This window comes from Suncus etruscus, chromosome 3 (assembly GCF_024139225.1).
Source record: "Suncus etruscus isolate mSunEtr1 chromosome 3, mSunEtr1.pri.cur, whole genome shotgun sequence".
Taxonomy (NCBI): Eukaryota; Metazoa; Chordata; class Mammalia; order Eulipotyphla; family Soricidae; genus Suncus; species Suncus etruscus.
In genome coordinates, this window is record NC_064850.1 from 32,295,191 (window position 1) to 32,315,744 (window position 20,554).

Genomic DNA, 20,554 nt, shown 5'->3' on the forward strand with positions numbered 1-20,554 from the left:
AAAAATGCTTGTTGTTCCTGGGGAAGGAGCTTACGAAGAATTTTCTGGTATTAAAAAATAATTTTTGACTTACTGTTTAAGCTGTATTTTCTCTTAAATGCATTATTTTCTATACCTCCCTTACATCTTTCTAAGTTTTAGTTCAATTAATATTATCTCATTTCACAAAAAAATTTAATTAAACAAAAACTAATTCTATGCAATATTGTTCGAAAGGACACTGCATTCCCTGTATTCCAGTATAATCATGGTAGAAATATTGAGAGTCCGCATCTCTATGCCTTACTTTATATAAACGTTATTAGAAAAATAAATACAAAATTTAGTCTTTAAAATTTTCCTAAAATAAGTGACTGATTCTTTAGTCAACATTAGTCACTTTCCTAAAAGTGATTCAAAGTGTCAAGGCTACAGAGAGAATGTTATCTTCTACTAGCTTCTGATTAGGTTTGAGAAAAACCAGCCCAGAGACAAAAGGTACCAGAGCATTCTGCTCTTTAATAAAATGCAAACTTAATTGTTCTTAATAAAAATTTTCACTTAAGCACTTCTAGACCCTAATAAAATATATACCAATTCTCAGTATCAAACAGAAGTATAAGTCCTATGTAATTACTTACAAAAGAACCCTTAAGAGTGAAGGTAGCATATTGCTTTGACACATTGAAGTAAGGAAGCAATGGCCGAATACACCGTGAATGTTTATGGCTCTGAGGTGAAAGAAAAATTACTTAGGTTACTTAAATGATATATAACCATGTTGAGAAAAACTAAATATTTAACATCTAAGATTAAATTAAATTTAACTTAATTTAATAAATATTAAAATATGTAGTTCCAATTAAAAACTTTTGTATAACATAACATTTATTGATTGCATATTGTACCTAGTCAAAATAAATATCTATTGTATTTATACCAGATAAAATTTTAGATTACAAGCTAATTCTCAGAATCACCTTCTGGTACATAGAAATTAAATTATATTATAGGGCTTGGAGCAATATTACAGTGGGTTGGTTGCTTTTCATCCATACAGTTGACCCAAATTCAAATCCTGATATCCCATAAGATCCTTCAAGCACTGCCATGAATGATCCAAAAAAAAATTATGTTATAACTGTTTTCTAAGTCAAAAGTATCAAATAAAAGTCCCACATATTTCCAATGAAAAGACATTATATTTTTGGGCCCGGAGAGATAGCACAGCGGCGTTTGCCTGCAAACAGCCGATCCAGGACCAAAGGTGGTTGGTTCAAATCCCGGTGTCCCATATGGTCCCTCGTGCCTGCCGGGAGCTATTTCTGAGCAGACAGCCAGGAGTAACCCCTGAGCACTGCCGGGTGTGACCCAAAAACCAAAAAAAAAAAAAAAAAAAAAAGAAAAGAAAAGACATTATATTTTAAGTATTCAGTTGTACTTTATGCTTATTTTCTAATACTAACAAATTGAGTTAATCCAATTAAAAGCAACAAATAATTACCATAGTTTCAACAATGATGGTGAGGTTACCTAACCCATCAGTCAGAGCTACATAGCTTCCTCCTTTTTCTAAGTGGCCAACTGTCTTCAGGTAATGCCAACCTGGTTGTGTAAACTGAGTGGTATGAGCTATAGAAAAGAAGAAAAAAAGATCCAATAAGAAAAAAGTAATACTAGGGCTTCTTTAACAAAAAGTACCCATATTTGCTGGCATATAAGACGACCCTTCAATCCATGAAAAACTTCTTAAAAGTCGAGAGTCATATTATATGCTGGTATATAGCATGCTGAAACTTGTTTCAGCTTCAGGGACGAATGATCTGCACCCCTCTTACTTTTAAGAAGTAACTTACTTTTAAGACTTTTAGGAAGTTTTTCATGGGTTGAAGGGTCATCTTATACGCTGGCAAATACAGTAAGTCTACAAATTAATATACAAATAATATACAAATTAACAAGTGTGATTGATACTAATAAGAAATTTTTATTTTGGGAACTGGAGCAGTGGCACAAGCAGTAAGGCACCTGCCTTGCAAGCGCTAGCCTCCCCCGGCTTCCCATATGATCCTCCAAGCCAGGAGTGATTTCTGAGTGCATAGCCAGGAGTAACCCCTGAGTGTCACTGGGTGTGGCCAAAAATATAAATCTTGAAAAAAATTTTAAAAAGAGAACTTTTTATTTTGAAGGAAAATATTTGCCAACTGCACACAGCTATAATAAAACACAATAAAAACATGAATAGTGCAATTCAGAATAATTTTTATAATTTTAAACAAGCAAATTTATGCTATATTTCTTCAAAGCTAGCTTCAAAATATACTAAATTCTCTGTCCCCACTCTATCTCTCCACTCCAAACAAACAAACAAAAAAAGAACTTTTAAAGGTTCCCAAATTTATTTGGTGTACTTCTTCCTTTTTTAGAAAAAAAATCAATCAGCATTCACCTGGAAATATACCTTTCCAAAGTGAAGAAACAGAAAGTTACCCCCAATTGCCCCCAAGGCTATTATCACACACATCCCTCCATTTCAGTATTAATTTTCACTTTAGGAAACAGCAATCTACATAATGTAGGAACAACACTTTCAATATTTAAAGATATATAAGTACTAATTAAGTTTCTATGTTTTGAGAAAAAATTAAGGAGCTTAGAGAATTAATTATGTGCTGGTATATACATACATGTACAAATACATATACATGTATATGTACTATCAAAGCTATAAATTTCTGAGAACATTGCACCAATTAGAAAAAAAAATCACCAAAAAAGATTAAAAATAGGGGCCAGAGAGATAGCATAGCAGTAAGGCTTTTGCCTTGCATGTGGCCAACCTGAGAGGGGGTTCAATTCCCAGGATATCATATGGTCCCCAAGCCTGCCAAAGGTGATTTCTGAGCGCAGAGCCAGGAGTAACCACTGAGCACTGCTGAGTGTGGCCCAAAAACCAATAAATAAATAAATAAATAAATAAATAAATAAATAAATAAATAAATAAATAAATAAATAAATAAATAAATAAATAAAGTTTAAAAAGATTAAAAATAAAAATGATTCACTTCAGATTTATATTTTTTCTGCCAACATCCCACTTTTAAAAACATTACTTATTGAGACCTTAGCACTGGTGCTAGAGGTAAGGAGTCTGTCTGCCTTGCAAGCGCAGCCTAGGACAGACTGCGGTTTGATCCCCCTGCGTCCCATATGGTTCCCCCAAGCCAAGATCGATTTCTGAGTGCATAGCCAGGAGTAACTCCTGAACGTCAATGGGTGTGCCACAAAAACAAACCAAACCAAAAAAAATTACTTATTGCACAATTGTTATTATGCAGTTAAAACAAAGTAATTAATGTTTAATTTTCACAAAATATTATAGAACTCCATGTTACTCAATAATAATATTTTTATTGTTTAAATCATCTTCCTTTTTGGTATGCTTACAATCCTTCATGAAAAAGTAGTACCATATCACCCATTGTTTTCATAAATTATCTGAACTTTCCTTGTGGAACTAAAAATATATGATGCCCCAAAATTAATTTTATATTTCAGTGTAAACGGAGGCATCTTCTATTAGGTGTAGAGGCCTATCCATTGTCATTAAACTATTCAGAAACTCTAAATGGTTGGTAACTGAATAAATGTCTAAATTATGTTATGTCTATTAAGAATTTAATTGGTTTCTCCTTGCCTATACCATGGTCAACACACTCAGGCTCCATTTACAATCTCTCTCAAACTCCAAATAAATCTGCAATATGTTGACTTTTCCTTTTAATTAGTTGGTCTACTTGCCTGGTTCCTTCATAATTCCTTCATAAATTATAGGCTTTCGAAGTAGTCTAGGACATGTCTCTCCAAGATCTTAAGTATAAATTTTCCTTGATATATTATTTAGCATGTAGATTTTGGAGGGATGAGACTAAGCAATTCCTTGAGGGCTCATGAGAAAGTTCTACCTCTCAACTACCTAGAAGAATTCAATTTATAAAAGAAGGAATCTGTCTATCTAATTAGGCAAATGTCTAATAATATAGCATCTAGCCCTTTTCATATATATGAGTCCTGGTGTTTAAATAAAGATGTTATTTTAAAAAAAGCAAAAAAAAATGGAGACTGCATATTTTAAATTTTGAGGACTGGAGCAATAGCACAATGCGGTGTGACTAGCTCATATATGACCACGGTTTAATCCCCGGCACTTCATATGGTCCCCAAACCTGCCAGGAATAATTTCTGAGTGCAGAACCAGGAGTAATCCCCTCAGCACCACCGGGTATGGCCAAAAGAAAAAGAAATTATTTTTGGATATGGGTGCATGTACATACAAATAGACATATGCATGTGTATAACCTGCTTAAGTACCTGTTTTATGCACTTAGAAATTTAGAGAGTGACATATAGAATCTAAACCATACCTGTTACCCAGATAGGAGCGGGTACTGTATAATGTCCACTCCATGGCTCTTGAGCAGTCATCAATCCACACTGCCCATATGGCAAGTCTTCATAGTAACTAGCCACCAAATTCCAAGCGATTGTGCTAAAAAACAAAATTTTTTGATGAAAGAGAAGCATAAGAATAGCTTGTGACAAAAAAATCAACAACTATATAAAAACCTATAGTAAAATGTCCTCATTTACATTTATACACACATATATATATATAAGTGAGCAAAAAATGATCACCCAAATCAAGAATCTGTAAATTACCTAAGTTCATCGATGTTTTGAAAAATCCACTGTTGGGTATATGTTAAATATTCTAAATGCTGAATATTATCATAAAAATACAAATACCAATGAAGTATATTTTTTCCTAAATGAAATACAGCTAAAAAGATGAATTATGCCCTGCCAGTTACCTGTTGAGTCAAATACAAGTAAAGTCTTTTTCCATACCTGATTTCCTTTTGAGTGTCTCCTTAACATCCTAGGTTGCAAGATATAATATTATGAACTTAACTCTGAGCTGTTGCAAAGTGAGAGTCATATTGTTTGGGTTCAAACTATGGTTCTACCACTTTACCTCTCTGGACCTCGGTTTCCTCCTCTGTAAAATGAGGCTAAAAATTGCACCTAGCTCCTGTAACCTTTGTGAGGATTAAATGTTCTAATACATATCTGATGCATATAAAAAAGGACAGGACATGGTCTGGGTTATAGTACTACTCTTTCATATACAAACACTAACTGGATGCTTGTTGGTCTGAATTTTGCCCCATTCTTTCAGATATGGTCCTGAGCCATAGATTATGGCACTCTAGTTCTCAGGAAAAATCAAGGACAAAAGGTACACTCGGGACCAGAGTACTGCTGGGCGCTCACAGCTTGTTAAATAAACCAGAATCTAAGCATAGAGTTTTATTCTTCTTACCAAATCCTCACCAGTTTAGAAGACTGACATTCTTATAAAATGAAATATTTATAACTGTGTTAGCAAAACAATGGAAATATAGTTCTGATTTCCAAGTGCTTTATATGGGACCAAATTTTTTAAATTCTCATAATTTACCAATGAATTGGAAAATGCATGCTATATAAAAGACTTTAAATTTTACCTGTCTTTTATCTAGACATCCATTTCATTTCTAAAAAGTATACAATACTAGAATCATCACAGATGTTTGCAAATATTGGCTACTATATATTTTCATACATACAAGGTTTTTACTTGAAAGATAAATGGCATCTGTTTCTAAGAGGAGAATATTAAAAGTATAATGAATTTATCTACAACAGTGTTTCTCAAAATTGTGTGGGTGAGGCCATAGAGACGGGGCCAAAGCAAAAACTGAGGATAATGTGTTTGCCTTACATGTGTAGACCCAGTTTGATCCCAGATGTCCCAGATGGTACCCCTGAGCCTACAGGAGTAACTTCTGAGCACCTCCAGTGTGGCTCAAAAACAAAGAAAGAGATTGGTGAAATCAGAACCCCTGTGACATTAGCAGGATTAACAGAGTACCAATCACCTCCTCTGGAGATTCTAATTCCAAAAATTACTATAGCAAATGGCTCAGAAGCTGCGCTAAAGGTAAGTTTGGAAAATTCTGCTTTATGTAAAGAATGCACATTAGAATTTCAAATGGTGAAGTAAAACTATATTTGATTATAATAAAAAGTTCATAAGGCCTTCTAAAGCGAAAATTATTTTACTCTCATTAAACAATTTAGTTTCAAATTTGCATTAATAAAATCTCAATTAATTATAAAAATATACACCAACATACATCAAACATACACAAAACATACACCAAAAATTTTAAGGACTTATGAATGACAATATTATTGGTGATTCTACTTCCTTCCTTGAACTTAAATTCTCTGCCAATGGAATCCATTTCTTCTTTTGTTTTTAATTTTTTATTGAGACCATTGTGAATTACAAGTCTTTCACAGTTGTATTTCAGGTGTATAGTGACAGTGAATTAAGTCCATTCCCACCACCAGTGTTGACCCTCTTCCACTATAGTTCCCAGCATGCAGCCCATACCTCCACCCTTAGCTCTCTGGACTGCTAGTGTAACTGATCCATTTTGCATTTAGCTTGCTATAGTTTGTGTCTCTTGTGGAATGCATTTCTCTTAATACAAAAATAAAATTCTTGAAACCAAACACCCTGTGAGAAACAACCTGTTTTCAAGAGCCAAAGAAAAAATAACATCTATAAGAAAATGAACACTTAATCTCGCCATCACAACATTTTATATTGGCTTGTGTTTGCCTATTTGGTACTGTTTGAGAAAGTTAGTTTGAACCACTACAATTAAAACTTCTCAAAGCATTAAAAAATGCCACTGTGGGGCCGGGAAGGTGGCACTAGAGGTAAGGTGTCTGCCTTGCAAGCGCTAGTGTAGGACGGACCGCGGTTCGATCCCTCGGCGTCCCATATGCCCCCCTCAAGCCAGGAGCAACTTCTGAGCGCATAGCCAGGAGTAACCCCTGAGCATCAAACAGGTGTGGCCCAAAAACCAAAAAAAAAAAAAAAAAAGAAATGCCACCGTGAAATAAAAACTATTGTCTCTCTCTTAAGAAGTTTTGTATCATAAGCAAATCATTACAAGTTAAATGATACTATGAAGAATCAATCATGTATATGGAGAAGAGGAAAACACATAAGATAACTTGTCTGGATGGTTATATGGCTGAGGAATAAGACAGGTTTCTAGACATACAAGGTCCTGAGCTGTCTCAACCCCACTGCTATCTGGTTCTTATAATTTTACAAAGCTTCATATGTAACCAAAGAGATAGTCCAGCAGATAAGGCACTTGACTTCCCTGCAGCTGGCCTGGGTTTGCTCCCCATCACCTCATGTAGTCCCCTGAGAGATGCCATGATAAGACTAAGCACTGCTGGGTGCTCAAATGTGGTCCTAAGCCATAGATTATGATACTATGACTTTTACAAACATGACTGGGTAGAACTTATCATGAGACCAATAAAAAAGAGCCTGGCCTAGGCTTCAGCCTAGGATTTGTACAAAAACCAAGATCTCTAATTTCAGAGGTCTGACTTTGACAACTATGACTGAGCAGAACTTTTGGAACCATAATGAAAGACTCCATCCTAGGCTTTGTCCTAGGATCTGAGCAAAAACCAAGACCATTAATTACAGACGACTGATTACAACAGCGATGGAATAAAACTTCTAGAACTGTAAAGAAAGACTTTATCCTAGCCTTCATCCTATGACCTGCACAAATACCAAGATCTCTAGCTACAGATGCATGATGTTATCATCCACAACTGAGCAGAAAGTTTACTGGCACCATAAAAAGATCTTAGGGTATGAAAATGAGTGTGTAGGGAGCCTGCAGTTCTTCCCATAATAGTATTCTTTTTATTTTTCTTTCTGGTTTTTGGATCACACCTGGCAGTGCTCATGGGTTACTCCTGGCTCTGTGCTCAAGAAATTGCCCCAGCAGTCATGGGGACCATATGGGATGCCGGGATTTGAACCACCGACCTTCTGCATGCAAGACAAACACCCTACCTCCATGCTATCTCTCCGGCCCCAGCCATAATACTATTCTTCAAAGGCAGAGAAGCCCTGTATCTCTTAGGCCAAGGGAATTCCCTTTCTAGTTTCCCCAATACTTACTGTACCTATGCAAAAAGAAAAGAAGCACAAAACCTTGCCATACCAGCCCTCCTTCCTTCATTTTTTTCTTTTTCTTCCTCTTATTTATTTTTTCTTTTTCTTCTCTTTTCTATTTTTACTTTCTTTTTATCTTCATTTTATTTTATTTATTTTTGTATTTTCTTTCATTCTTGTAGTTATTATATAATGATGGTCGTTTTTAGTAGCTGGGTGCTTTTTTTTGTAGTTGCTTTGTTTTTCTTTTTTCCCTTTTTTCTTTTAAATTGATTATTTATAACCTTGAGATGGAACCCTCCCAGTTTGAATTTTTTTTCTTTTTTTCCCAACAGAACCATATAACTTGAATCATCTTGTTCTGCCTCATGAATTGAGGGAGAGGTGAAAATGGACGGTTACCAGGACCAAACAGTCATATGAAGATTGAATGGAAATAAAAAATGATCAGACTCAAACACCAAACCCAAAGTCAATGACAACAGAATCAATACCCATTCTACAACAAGCTAAACACAGCGGAGACCAGTTACACTAGCAGTCCAGGGAGCAAATGAGGGAGATGTAGGATACATGCTGGGAACAGGGATAGAGGGAAGACAACAGTAGTGGTGGGAATGGCCCTAATTCATTGTCACTATGTATCTTAAATATTACTGTGAAAGATCGTAATTCACTTTGGTCACAATAAAATTTTAAAAAATGACACTAAGATTCTCAGAAAAAATTAAGGGCAAAAGGGAATTACTATAATTTTATTAAAGTTCCCACTACATTTCACCATAATAGAGATACAGACACTTCTGAGAAAAAGATACAAAATGACAGTTTAACACTTTAGTTGAGAAGTTAAAACATATCCAGAGAAATGAAATGGAAATTACTAGCTAAACTATCCTTATTTTATAAATAAATAAATTAATAAATAAATAAATAAATAAATATAAAAGCTTTAAAATTGAAATTTTTGGATGCAACTAGGAAATGTATCAAAATTAGGGTATAGAAAATACTTTATAAAATTATCTTAGGCATCAAAATAATATTGTGATCATATGAAAGAATATCCTTGTTTTAGAGCAAATGTTGAAATATTTTGAGGTAAAATGACATGCAATCTGTGATTTGCTTCATAGTTATTTATATAACTTGTCAGCCATAAATTTATAAATTTATGATAAATCACTAAATCTCAGAAGCTGACTTTATTCAATACCAACAACATTCAAATAATGAAAAATATACAGGTTAATAAGGCAAAGTATTGAAACTAAGATAGACAATATTTAATACCAGTATATCATTTTCTATTTAGCAAGTTAAATTTTTCTGAATAAAAACCCATAGAGGTTTGTAATTACTCACGAAGTCATGTAGCCATTGACATAATTCTGATTCAGTATACGAGCCCAGCAACCAGCTCCCACATCATTATTTACTGTGCTGTAATCTTCAGAAGACCAAAGCTTCTTCTCAGTCAATTGTGCATTTAATACTGAGGAGGTACCAGGGTAATGAGCTCTAAAATAAGAAAGGATGAAAGAAAAAAAGGAAAAGTCAGAAGGTGGCACTTAATATATTCCTACTCATAGAACAACATTAAATGTCTTCTCCAAAATTTCTGTATTTTCGGGGGTGGGGAGAGGGGTACATTCAATGATGCTCTAGGTTACTCCTCACACAACACTCAGAAACTACTTTCCTCGAAATGCTAATGGGATTATATGAGATGCTGGGGATGGAACCATGATCAGCAGCATCCAAGGCAAATGCCCTAACCACTGGCCAATAGTTCCTGCCCCTGGTTTTCATATTTTAAAACAATGAACAACTTCCAGATAGCCAAATGCACTGAATCCTCTGTATCCCATACATGTATGGGATACATACATCCTCTGTATCCCAGGATGCCCTTAAAATAATATTAATTTATAACACATAAAATAGGAAGAAAAATGATCAATGGATAATAAATGTTCATCTGTTCTGAAAACTATAAAGTGATAAATGTTTTAAGTTTACATAATAGTCAAAAGTTTACATAATTGTCAAATTTACATACTAGCCAAAAGGCTAGATGAGACTTAAATATCAGTTAATCACAATGTCTGAATTTAAACTGGATCCTGATTCAATTGCAAAAAACTGAAATAGATGATTAAGAAACAATTCCATTTTTAGGTATAATGGTGATATTACTTATGATAGATATAAAAAAGAATGTTATCTTTAGGACTACATGGAAATATTTATATAGAAAAATTAATATAATGTCTGCAGGGATAGATAAAAATGTAGAGAGATCAAAATTTAAAAAAGCACTAATGATAAGAGCATAGATATTCATTATTTTCTATTTATTCTTTTACATTTTCAAATCTTTTACATGCATAAAAAATTATGAGTAGAACAGGAGAATAATTATATTGAAATGCCACACATAGTATTACATTTTATTTTTTAACTATTTCTTTATGATAATACACACACACACACACACACACAAACACAAATGGTCAAGCCCAGAAAGAAAAGGATAAGAGTAACACTGCCCTAGAAACACAACAGAAATCAGAAATCATGGCCAATGATCTTACAAAACACTTTAGCACTCATGCACAGGAAGTCTGAGTTAGGAACTCTCTTCATCATACTGCCTTTATAATTGCTACTCTTAAATACTACTCTAGCACTTAATAAAAACAAAGCTTATTTTATTATTCCAAATATTACCACAATTTTATTACAGCTCCTACTACATTTCATTGTAATAGAGATACACTTCTAATTAAAAGGTATGGAATGACAGTTTAATGCTTTAGTTGGGATTTTAACAAGGACACAGTTCATATTCAGAGCAAGCAACCAGAAATTATTAGTAAAACAATCCTTACCCTATAACTTCAATTGCCTGGTGGAGCTTCTGGTCAAACAGCATAGCAAAAGAAATAGGTTCCCATAGATTATCGCTTGCTATGATTTTCACATGGTGGAGACCTTGATAGTCCAGCATTTTTCTTAATACCTTTCAAGGAGATAATGAGAACTTAAGAATGATTATAAGTTAGTTTTTTTTATCATCCTAAAATTCTTTATCCTTAGAAAGGCATTGAGTCAAATTTACACTATCACAACTATATTGAGATCACCTGTCTGACTTTTACTTTTTTATATAGCAGATTCAAATAGGTGCACCTACATACGTTTTTATAAATAATTTTTCATCCCAAAGTCAGTATGCACAGCAATGTTCTCTGAACAAAATTATTTTCAAAGATTGTGTTAGATGGTAGTCTTGGGAAATGAACACTGGTGAAGAGATGAGTGTTGGAACCATTATGTATTACTCAAACTCACCCATCAGCAATTTTTTAACTCTATTTCATAATGATTCAATTCAAAAAAGTTTAAGGTTGTATTTGATATGGAAAAAAATTTAGCTAGAAAGCTATTTATGTAATTAAGGAGACTTTTTCTGAAAAAGTTTACACATCCTTTTCCATCCACCACTCAGCGATCTGAGACTAGTATTTTCCAGGGCTATCTTACTATATTGAATCGTATATATTAATAAGCTTATCAAACATGAACATTTACATTCATCTGCCATTACTCAATCCTTCCTGGTGCACATTTTAAAAACAGAACATAATTGCAATAGACTCTTGCTATAACAATGCATATAAAACACTCAGCCTGAGTTATTTTATTGCAAATAAACTAAAAACTAAGAAAAAATTATTTCTACCTCTAAGATTGTCCAAAGGTTAAGGTGCTTTCTGTACATGTAACCAATCCCTGTTGAATTTCTGATACTGCGTATAGTTCACTGAGTACTACCAGGAGGAAATCCCTGTGTACAATTTCAGGAATAAACCCTAAGCACTGTCAGGTGTTGCTCCAAACCAAACAAACCAAAAGATGTAAATTGGTTTAAACTGCTTAAAACACTGATGATGAATGAATTTTAAGAAAGCAGTTTTTCAGACTAGGAAGATACGTGTGCTAGCCTAAGACAGAATGCAGTTTGATCCCCCAGCATCCCATCCCATATGGTCCCTCAGCCAGGAGCAATTTCTGAGCACATAGCCAGGAGTAATCCCTGAGCGTTGCTGGGTGCGGCTGAAAAACAAACAAACAAACAAACAATATATATCCATCTGTTTCATTCTTTTAAGCCTAAAATCTGTGTTATCTAATATTAGTAAGGCCACCCATAGGTTTTAAGAAAACCCTTTATTGTTTACTTGAATGATTGTCCTCCAACCTTTGACTTTGAGTGTTAGTGAATAGTGCTTTGACTATTCATATGTGTTTCTTGCAGGCAGAAAAACATTGGATTCAGTTTTTTGATCCATGTTGCCACTTTGTGTCTCTTAACTGATGCGTTCAGTCTATTGATATTGAGAGAGATGATTGTCATGAAATTGTCATCTTTTTGTAGGAATTTGGTTTGTATTTGTTGGGTATGCCTTACCTTAAAGTAGACCCTTCAGTTCTTCTTTTTTTTTTTTTTTTTTTTTGGTTTTTCGGGCCACACCCGTTAGATGCTCAGGGGTTACTCCTGGCTATGAGCTCAGAAATTGCCCTTGGCTTGCGGGGACCATATGGGACGCCGGGGGATCGAACCGTGGTCCTTTCCTTGGCTAGCGCTTGCAAGGCAGACACCTTACCTCTAGTGCCACCTCACCGGCCCCCAGTTCTTCTTTTACAGTTGGTTTTGAATCTGTAAATTTTCTGAGCTATTTATCCCAAAGCTGTGTATCCTTTCTTCAAGCCTGAATGAAAGTCTGGCTGGATGATGTATTCTTGTTGAAGCCTGTATTTCATTAAGTTTTCTCACTATATCCCACCACTGCCTTCAGGCTTTGAGGGTTGCTTGTGATAAATTTTCTGTAAACCTTAATGATGCTTCTTTGTATGTAATTTACCTTTTAGATCTTGATGCTTTATTATCCATATCTGTGGCTTTAACCATTGTAATAGTTAGTGGTCGGCAACCTTTTTATTCAACTGAGCCAAATCTCGCCAAAACCACGATTGAAATTTATTTATTTATTTATTTATTTTGGTTTTTGAGTCACACCCGGCGGTGCTCAGGGGTTACTCCTGGCTGTCTGCTCAGAAATAGCTCCTGGCAGGCACGGGGGACCATATGGGACACCGGGATTCGAACCAACCACCTTTGGTCCTGGATCGGCTGCTTGCAAGGCAAACACCGCTGTGCTATCTCTCCGGGCCCAAGAGCCACACAGAGCGTGCACTGACAGAGGCTAGGAGCAGAGTCCTGACTCCTAGAGTGGCCGCCCGGCACACAGAAGAGCCAAATTAAAAGTGTGAAGAGCCACATGTGGCTCGCGAGCCACAGGTTGCCAACCACTGTAAATAGGTTATAGATAATAGGTATTGGAATAGGTAATAGCCCTGGGGTTTTCTTTGGACCTCTTTTAGCTGATACTCTTCAGGCATCAGGATGTGGTTGCCTGCATTCTTTAGCTATGGGAGTTTGTTAGCAATGATGTCTTTGACTGTTGATTCTTCTTGGGGGTTTATACATGGATCTGGGACTCCAATAATTCTTGTGTTACTTCTATTGAATTTATCCTAGAGTTTTATTATTGTCTGCTATTTTTTTTTAGGTTTTTGGTTTTTGGGTCATACCCAGCAGCGCTCAGGGGTTACTCCTGGCTCTATGCTCAGAAATTGCTCCTGGCAGGCTCAGGGGACCACATGGAATACTGGGATTCAAACCACCGTCCTTCTGCATGCAAGGCAAACACCCTACCTCCATGCTGTCTCCCCAGCCCCTGTTATCTGCTTTCTTTGAGGACTTTTTTCCATCTCTGATCATTTAAGGATTTTTTCCAGACTCTTCTGTTGTATGGAGATATTATGCAGCACATCTTCCAGCTCACAGATTCTGTCCTCAGCAATTGTTACTCTGCTGGTAAGGCCTTGCAGTGAGTTTTTCATTTTACCTACAAAGTTTTTCAGTTCTGTTATTTCAGTCTGAAGTTTTCTAATGTCTATTTTCATGTCTTCTTGAACCTTGTTTTATGATTCGTTTGGTTTCTTCCATGCTTTCTTTGAGTTCTTTGAATATCCTTTACATTTCTTGTCTAAGTCCTTATCAGAGAGGCTATATAGATGGCTGGTACTTTTCAGATCTTCAGAGCTACCATTATCATTCTCTAAACATTCTGGAGTTCTACATTGTTTCCCCATTGTCACCTTTGCAGTGTGATGTTTTTTTACATGCTGTGCTGGGGTTCATTGGCTAGAAAAAAATGTGTGGTCACATATCCCATCATAGGGGCATGGCCATGGTCTCTGGTGGCAAGGCCAGGATCATGATTCACCCAGTGACAAGGTCTCTACCTTGCTGTAGCCAACAACATTTTTGTTTCAATCTTATACTAATGTTCCTATCCCAGATCCCACAAAGCTCCTCTCAACCACAATACACTCACCAAAACCTGCAGCCTAGAGTTGACCTTCCACTATCTGCAATAGATGGTCTCAAATCTATGACCATTCCTGGCTAATTTTGACCTGACTTATCCAAAATGTACTACTACTCTGGTGACTATTTTGGCTTCATAATGGTTCAGTGTCCCCATCCCTTTCCCCCTACCTGATCTCTTTCACTACTTTCTCTATTCCCAAATCCTTTTATTTTTAGTTTTCATCCCTTGCACTGTTTAGTCCTACCTGTAGCAATCTGAGGTGTTTCCTGTCCATCTTGAGGTGCCTACCTAACTTCTCTAATACTTAACTTCTCTAATACTTAACTTCTCTAATTCATCTCTCTGCTCCTGACAATGCTACAGCCAAATTATTCCACTAGAGAAATTCTGAATTTTTTAGTTGACCATATTGGTCTCTATAGGTTCCAAACATAAAAACTTTAAGAGTTGAAAAGCATCTTTTATTCCAAGTATATGTGCAATGCTTGACAAACTAGGTATTAAGTAAAAATACTTATTGATTGAATAAGAAAATTTAGTCTATGTATCCTGTTCAAAACCATAAGACATTCATCTTAATAGGAAAAAAAAATTTTTAAGGAAAAAAAAAACCCTATTTTTTAAGGAAGACACAGGGTAATAAACAAGCCAAAAAGAAGTTGAAGTAAAGTTTGTCCTTGGGAAAAAATTAAATATTTTGTATCTGGTTTCCAAAGACAGAAGGGGATTAGTATTCACAAAGTTCTCTTTCCTAAAATTTTAAGTAAAAGTAGGCACCTTCTAAAAGAGGTATTAATTAAATATTTAGGAAAAGTGACTCAAAATTAACATTTTTAAAATATTAGTTGAAATCTTCTAATCACAAATAGAAACATTTAAAACACTCAATAGGCATTTAAAGAAAACAAAATGTGATTATATATTCAAAATTTTAATATAAAATACCACAAAATACATTTATAAAAGCTTAAAATTATACTTCATTTTATAATGATCATCATAATACCCAAAATAATTTTAAAATACAAAATTTGATGAAATAGCTAGAGGACAACTCAGGCTTATACTTAGTTATGAATACTATAGAGATAAGGAAAATAGCACAAGGCATTGCCTTATACCTGGCCAATATTTTTATATTCCCCAGTATCACCAGATAGTCCCCAAGCACCAACAAAAAAACTCCTTAGCACAAAGCCAGGAGTAGCCCCTGAGTACCTCCAATGTGGCCCAAAAACCAAAACAAAATAAATAATATGATATAATATCATAAATATGATATGATAATATCATATTAATATGATAACCATAAACATTTTTGAGATTTTGCTTAAGATTTATATTATCATTAGCTTATCAAAACAAATAAGAATGCTATGAAAGATAATAGTGCTACCTGCTATTACATACATAAGTTGTTTACTAAAAACAGAAAATTATGATTTTAAGTAGTACAAACCTTGATATAATCGGCATTAAATGCCCTCTCATTCCAAATCTGAAAAACAAAAAATAATTACAAAATAGAACTTAGTACAATAACCAGGATAAGGAAGCAACACAAATATATAACAACAGATGAACAAAAAAAAATTGTAGTACATACACAAAAATGAATACTAGGTTCAACTATAAGAAAAGATTAAATCTTATAGTCTGCTGAGATTTACATTGAACTAGGGAATATTATGTTAACTGAAATAAGGTAAAAGAAAAGGACAAATACCAGATAATTTCATGCATCTGTAGTATGGAGAGTAATAAAACAAAGGTATAAACTATAAAGAAAAATGCAAACCCTTGGGCATAATTATAAAACTTAGATGATCAAGCAAGGATGGTTGTGTGTGGATGGGGTAGGATTATGGAAAGAAGAGCTGCACTATGATCAGTAATTGTACATCAAGATTATAAACATTAACACTATTTTAAATGTGTTACCTTAACTACAAGAAAATCTAAAAGTCTGAATGGAAAGTTTGTGTCAGACACTATTAATATTATCATTAGATTCCACTTTTCTCATTATCTCATATCATCTGAAAAGCCAATGTTTTTCGAAAATGTCCTATTACAGAGTGTCTATAAAACCACATAATGCTTTGACTTAATATATGACTTTTAGGGGCTGGAGTGCTAGCATAGCAATAGGGCATTTGTCTTTCAAGCTGCCAACCACGACGGACCCAGGTTCAATCCTTAGAATCCTATATAGTTCTCCAAACCTTCCAGGAGCAATTTCTGAGCACAGATCTAGGATTAACCGAGTGCAACCATCTGTGGCCCAAAAAATAAAAAATAAAAATAAAGTATTATTTTTAGGGAGGCAGAGTGATAATACAGTGGGTAGGGCACTGGCCTTAATGTAGATGGCCCAGTTTTGATCCCTGGAACCCCATCAAAAGTGATCCCTGAACACAGAGGCAAGAGTATGCCCTAAGTAAGGGGTTTCAAACTCAATTTACCTGGGGAGGCAAAGTCGAGGTGATCCTTGAGTGCACAGTCAGTAGTAAGCCTTGAACATTGGGGGGTGTGACCCAAACAACTAAAACAAAACAAAACAAAAAAGGATTCCTCTAGAGCAGGGCCAAAAAATGTTGTACGGAGGCCAGAAATGGCCCCTGGGCCATGAGTTTGAGACCCCTAAAAATGAATTCTAAAGAAATATGACTTTTCAAAGTCTTAAAGCATTTGTTAATATTTTAAAGTCTCTCAAATATTTCTAGAAATGGATCATCCGTTCAGTCAACAAATACTACATTGAGATGTTAAAATTTACCCTCTTTTCATCCTCTGGACTCTTATTTGATATATATCTATCCATAAGGTCTGCAAACCATCTAGAGGCCTGTGAATTGTTTTTAAACTCAAACATTGTATACTGATAAAGCTGCTGTTAACAAGAGAGTTATGTTTTACTTTGCAAAAAAAAAAAACAAAGATGATCATTTCTTTCATACCATAAAAAACTGTGACAGGCAACATTTCTCCTTATATATCCCTGATATTTGTGCAATAAACCAGCATCTTACATGATCCCCCAAGCATTGCCAGGTATTATTCCTGAGTGCAGAACCAGAAGTAACTGCTGAACATTGCTGGGTGTGGTCCAAAAAATAAAAACAAAAAGACAAAGATAGGAAGGTTCCAACAGTCTGACAAAACTGGCCTATCAGCAGCCTGAAAGCTGAATATGTTACTTATGGTTTTATGTGGTTCCATAAATTTATGTGGCAAAACTGACATATAATAAATTTATATACATGTCTTAATGTTGTTCTTTTGGGGACGTTCACACCCGACAGCACTCTGGGGTTACTCCTGGCTCTACGCTCAGAAATCATCCCTGGCTTGGGGGGACCATATGGGATGATGGGGGATAGAACCACAGTCTGTCCACGGTCTGTCCTAGGCTAGTGCTTGCAAGGCAGATGCCTTACCTGTAGCGCCACCTCTCCAGCCCCTAATGTGGCTTTTTAAGCCAAAAAAACCTAACATGTCTCATTTCTGGGACCTCAGAAAAAGTATCTGTCAACTCATAATTTAGAACAATAGAACACTCATAGAACTAAATGATATTTGTTATTAGAACTAGAGAAGGGGACATTTAGAAAGAGGAGAATTTGAGCTGATAAAATATCAAAGGTAATGCAACAATATTTTAAAAAAATAGTTCATAGGTGGTCAGAGAAGGTAGACAGCTAAATTCAGTTTTCAAAAGTGAAAAAAGTCGGAAAAATAAAGAGGAAAAATAAAAAGTTACATGTAGTTCATTTATGCCACTACCAATATTTCATGACACAAAATGACACAAAAATTAACCCACAAAGAGCTATTAAAATTGAACGTTTAGAAGTTACAAATAAATAGCCAAAAATTAACCATATTTTGCATGTATGACTAACCCCAACATAATTAATATCCAAATTGTGATAGGTCTTGGCACCCATGATCCAGGACATGACATAGTAGGCAGTCAGGTGAAGATTGACATAAGGCCAATTGAAACCTTTTCCCAGCCATCCAGGGAATGACCATGGCAGCCCTGCAGAGAGGAAGAGGAAAGGTAGAATGGGTTTAACAATGCTGTACTACAGAAGACAAAACAGAACACATATATACATATAAGAGGAAAGGAAATGAGGCATTTCTCAAAATCTCTTCTAGTCTTGAGTTGTCATAATTCCCTAGACTCCACACCCCCCAAATTCCTTTTCAAGAAAAATAAAAACAGACAAGAAAAACAAATACTTCTCACAGAGATACTTATCAACAGAAAGAGAGTTAACAATTTAACATCTCCACTTCCTGGTCTGTGATTTCAATATTCAATTTTCTGTTCTCTAAATAAAATCAAATAGATCTGAAAGGTTGATGTCTATCTATTCTCATGAAGGAAGTAGAATACAACTTCCACCTTCAAGAGTATGTCTTATAAGTTAAGGCTACTGCAACTATTAGTTAAAAGCAATTAAATTTAGCACAAACTATTTTGTCCTTACATCAATACAAATATTAGTAACTCCACAGCAAGGGATTACCTTGCTAAATAATATAGAACAAACAATCTACATTTTCCCAATACTCTAATTACTTGGGGGGGGTGTTAATCCTAAGTAGTGCTCAATAAGTCCAAGGTCCACTCACAGTGATCCTTGAAATAACTAGGCAGTGGTTTTTGATATGGCCCAGTGATGTGAACGTCCTGTGGTAACAGGGTTTGGCTGGGTCATCCTGGTGGTGCTCAGGGACATCCAAAGCTATTTTTGGTGATGTCTGATGCACACCATGTGGTGTTGGGGACAGAAGAGAAGTTGGCGACCTGCAAGCTATGTGCTCTCAACTATCTATCTGGCCCTCCTAACTATTTTTAATGATAAAAGAGAAATACAAATTGCAATTCAAAAATCCTCAGTTTATTACCAAAAATTTTTCAGGTCAACAAAGTTCATTCCTTACTTGTTAATATGTACTAGCAAGATTACTCACCACTGAAAAATTCAATGAAAAAAAGGCTTACTTCTCTAAGCTCAGAGATAATACGTATGTTCTATAAAAGAAATGTGACTTTCAAAGATAAAATGTTTTGAAAAATTAAACACCAAATACATTTGGAGAACTTAGCATGTATCTCTATTGGTATCCCTGATTTTCTACACTTAAATATCTGATTGGCAGCTCCAGTGCACAAGAATGTGCTAAAGCCAATGATGCAATTTACTGCTCCAAGTATTTCCTGAATACCTTTGTAAGAAAAAAAAAAGTCCATTTAAAAAGAACACATCTTAATTTTTTAGTTTAGAAAATATTGTGCTTTTTTTGATAGTAGGAAATGAAGACTAAAATAATGGAATTAAAGCAGATAGAATATTTTTCTATAAAATTAAGAAGAAAGGAAAAAAGAAAGGATGAGGTCAGGGGCCAAGTGGTCTCAGGTGCATTGGTGGAAAAAAAGGGGGCAAATCTAAATATCCAAGCCAAAGTCAAAAACAGTAGAATAAACAGACCTAAACTTTAACAATCTAAACTTAAAATGGGCCTTTTATACTGGCAGGCCAGGAAAGGGGCAACAAGTGAATGCACTCTGGGATCATAGTTGAAGGGAGGTAATACTGGTGGTGGGAATGTCCCTGATTCACTGTATATCTAAAATTCAATTATGAAGGACTTCGTAAATCACAATGGTTTCAATAAAATAAAATTATAAAAAATAAAGCAGATTGCTAATCTCAATTAGTCTCAATGTTTATATAAACCTGTTTCAAAAATTGTAATCCATGAGACAGAGCTACAGTATAATAGGTAAGAGCTTGCCTTGCACAAGTCAATCTGGATTTGATCCCTAACACCATATATGGTCCCTTGAGCTCACCAGGAATGATCCAAGTGCACAGCTGGGAGTACTCTCTGAACACTGACAGGTATGGCACACTAATAAAGCAAAACAAAAAATCTCTAATCTATTTCAAATGACAAAAACAAGCCATCACTATGAATGTTT

At 35.1% G+C, this 20,554-nt stretch overlaps 1 protein-coding gene across 1 annotated transcript in view; it reads right to left on the reverse strand.

The window, feature by feature from the left end:
- Positions 1–20,554, reverse strand: part of GALC (galactosylceramidase) — a 46,164-nt gene that overhangs the window by 17,636 nt on the left and 7,974 nt on the right. The window contains exons 5-11 of the mRNA XM_049770567.1: positions 18,459–18,598; positions 16,013–16,051; positions 10,981–11,111; positions 9,452–9,607; positions 4,404–4,528; positions 1,484–1,611; positions 621–710 (exon numbers count right to left, since the gene is read on the reverse strand). Of these exons, the coding sequence (XP_049626524.1) occupies positions 621–710; positions 1,484–1,611; positions 4,404–4,528; positions 9,452–9,607; positions 10,981–11,111; positions 16,013–16,051; positions 18,459–18,598 (809 nt within the window). The remainder of the gene's footprint in view (positions 1–620; positions 711–1,483; positions 1,612–4,403; positions 4,529–9,451; positions 9,608–10,980; positions 11,112–16,012; positions 16,052–18,458; positions 18,599–20,554) is intronic.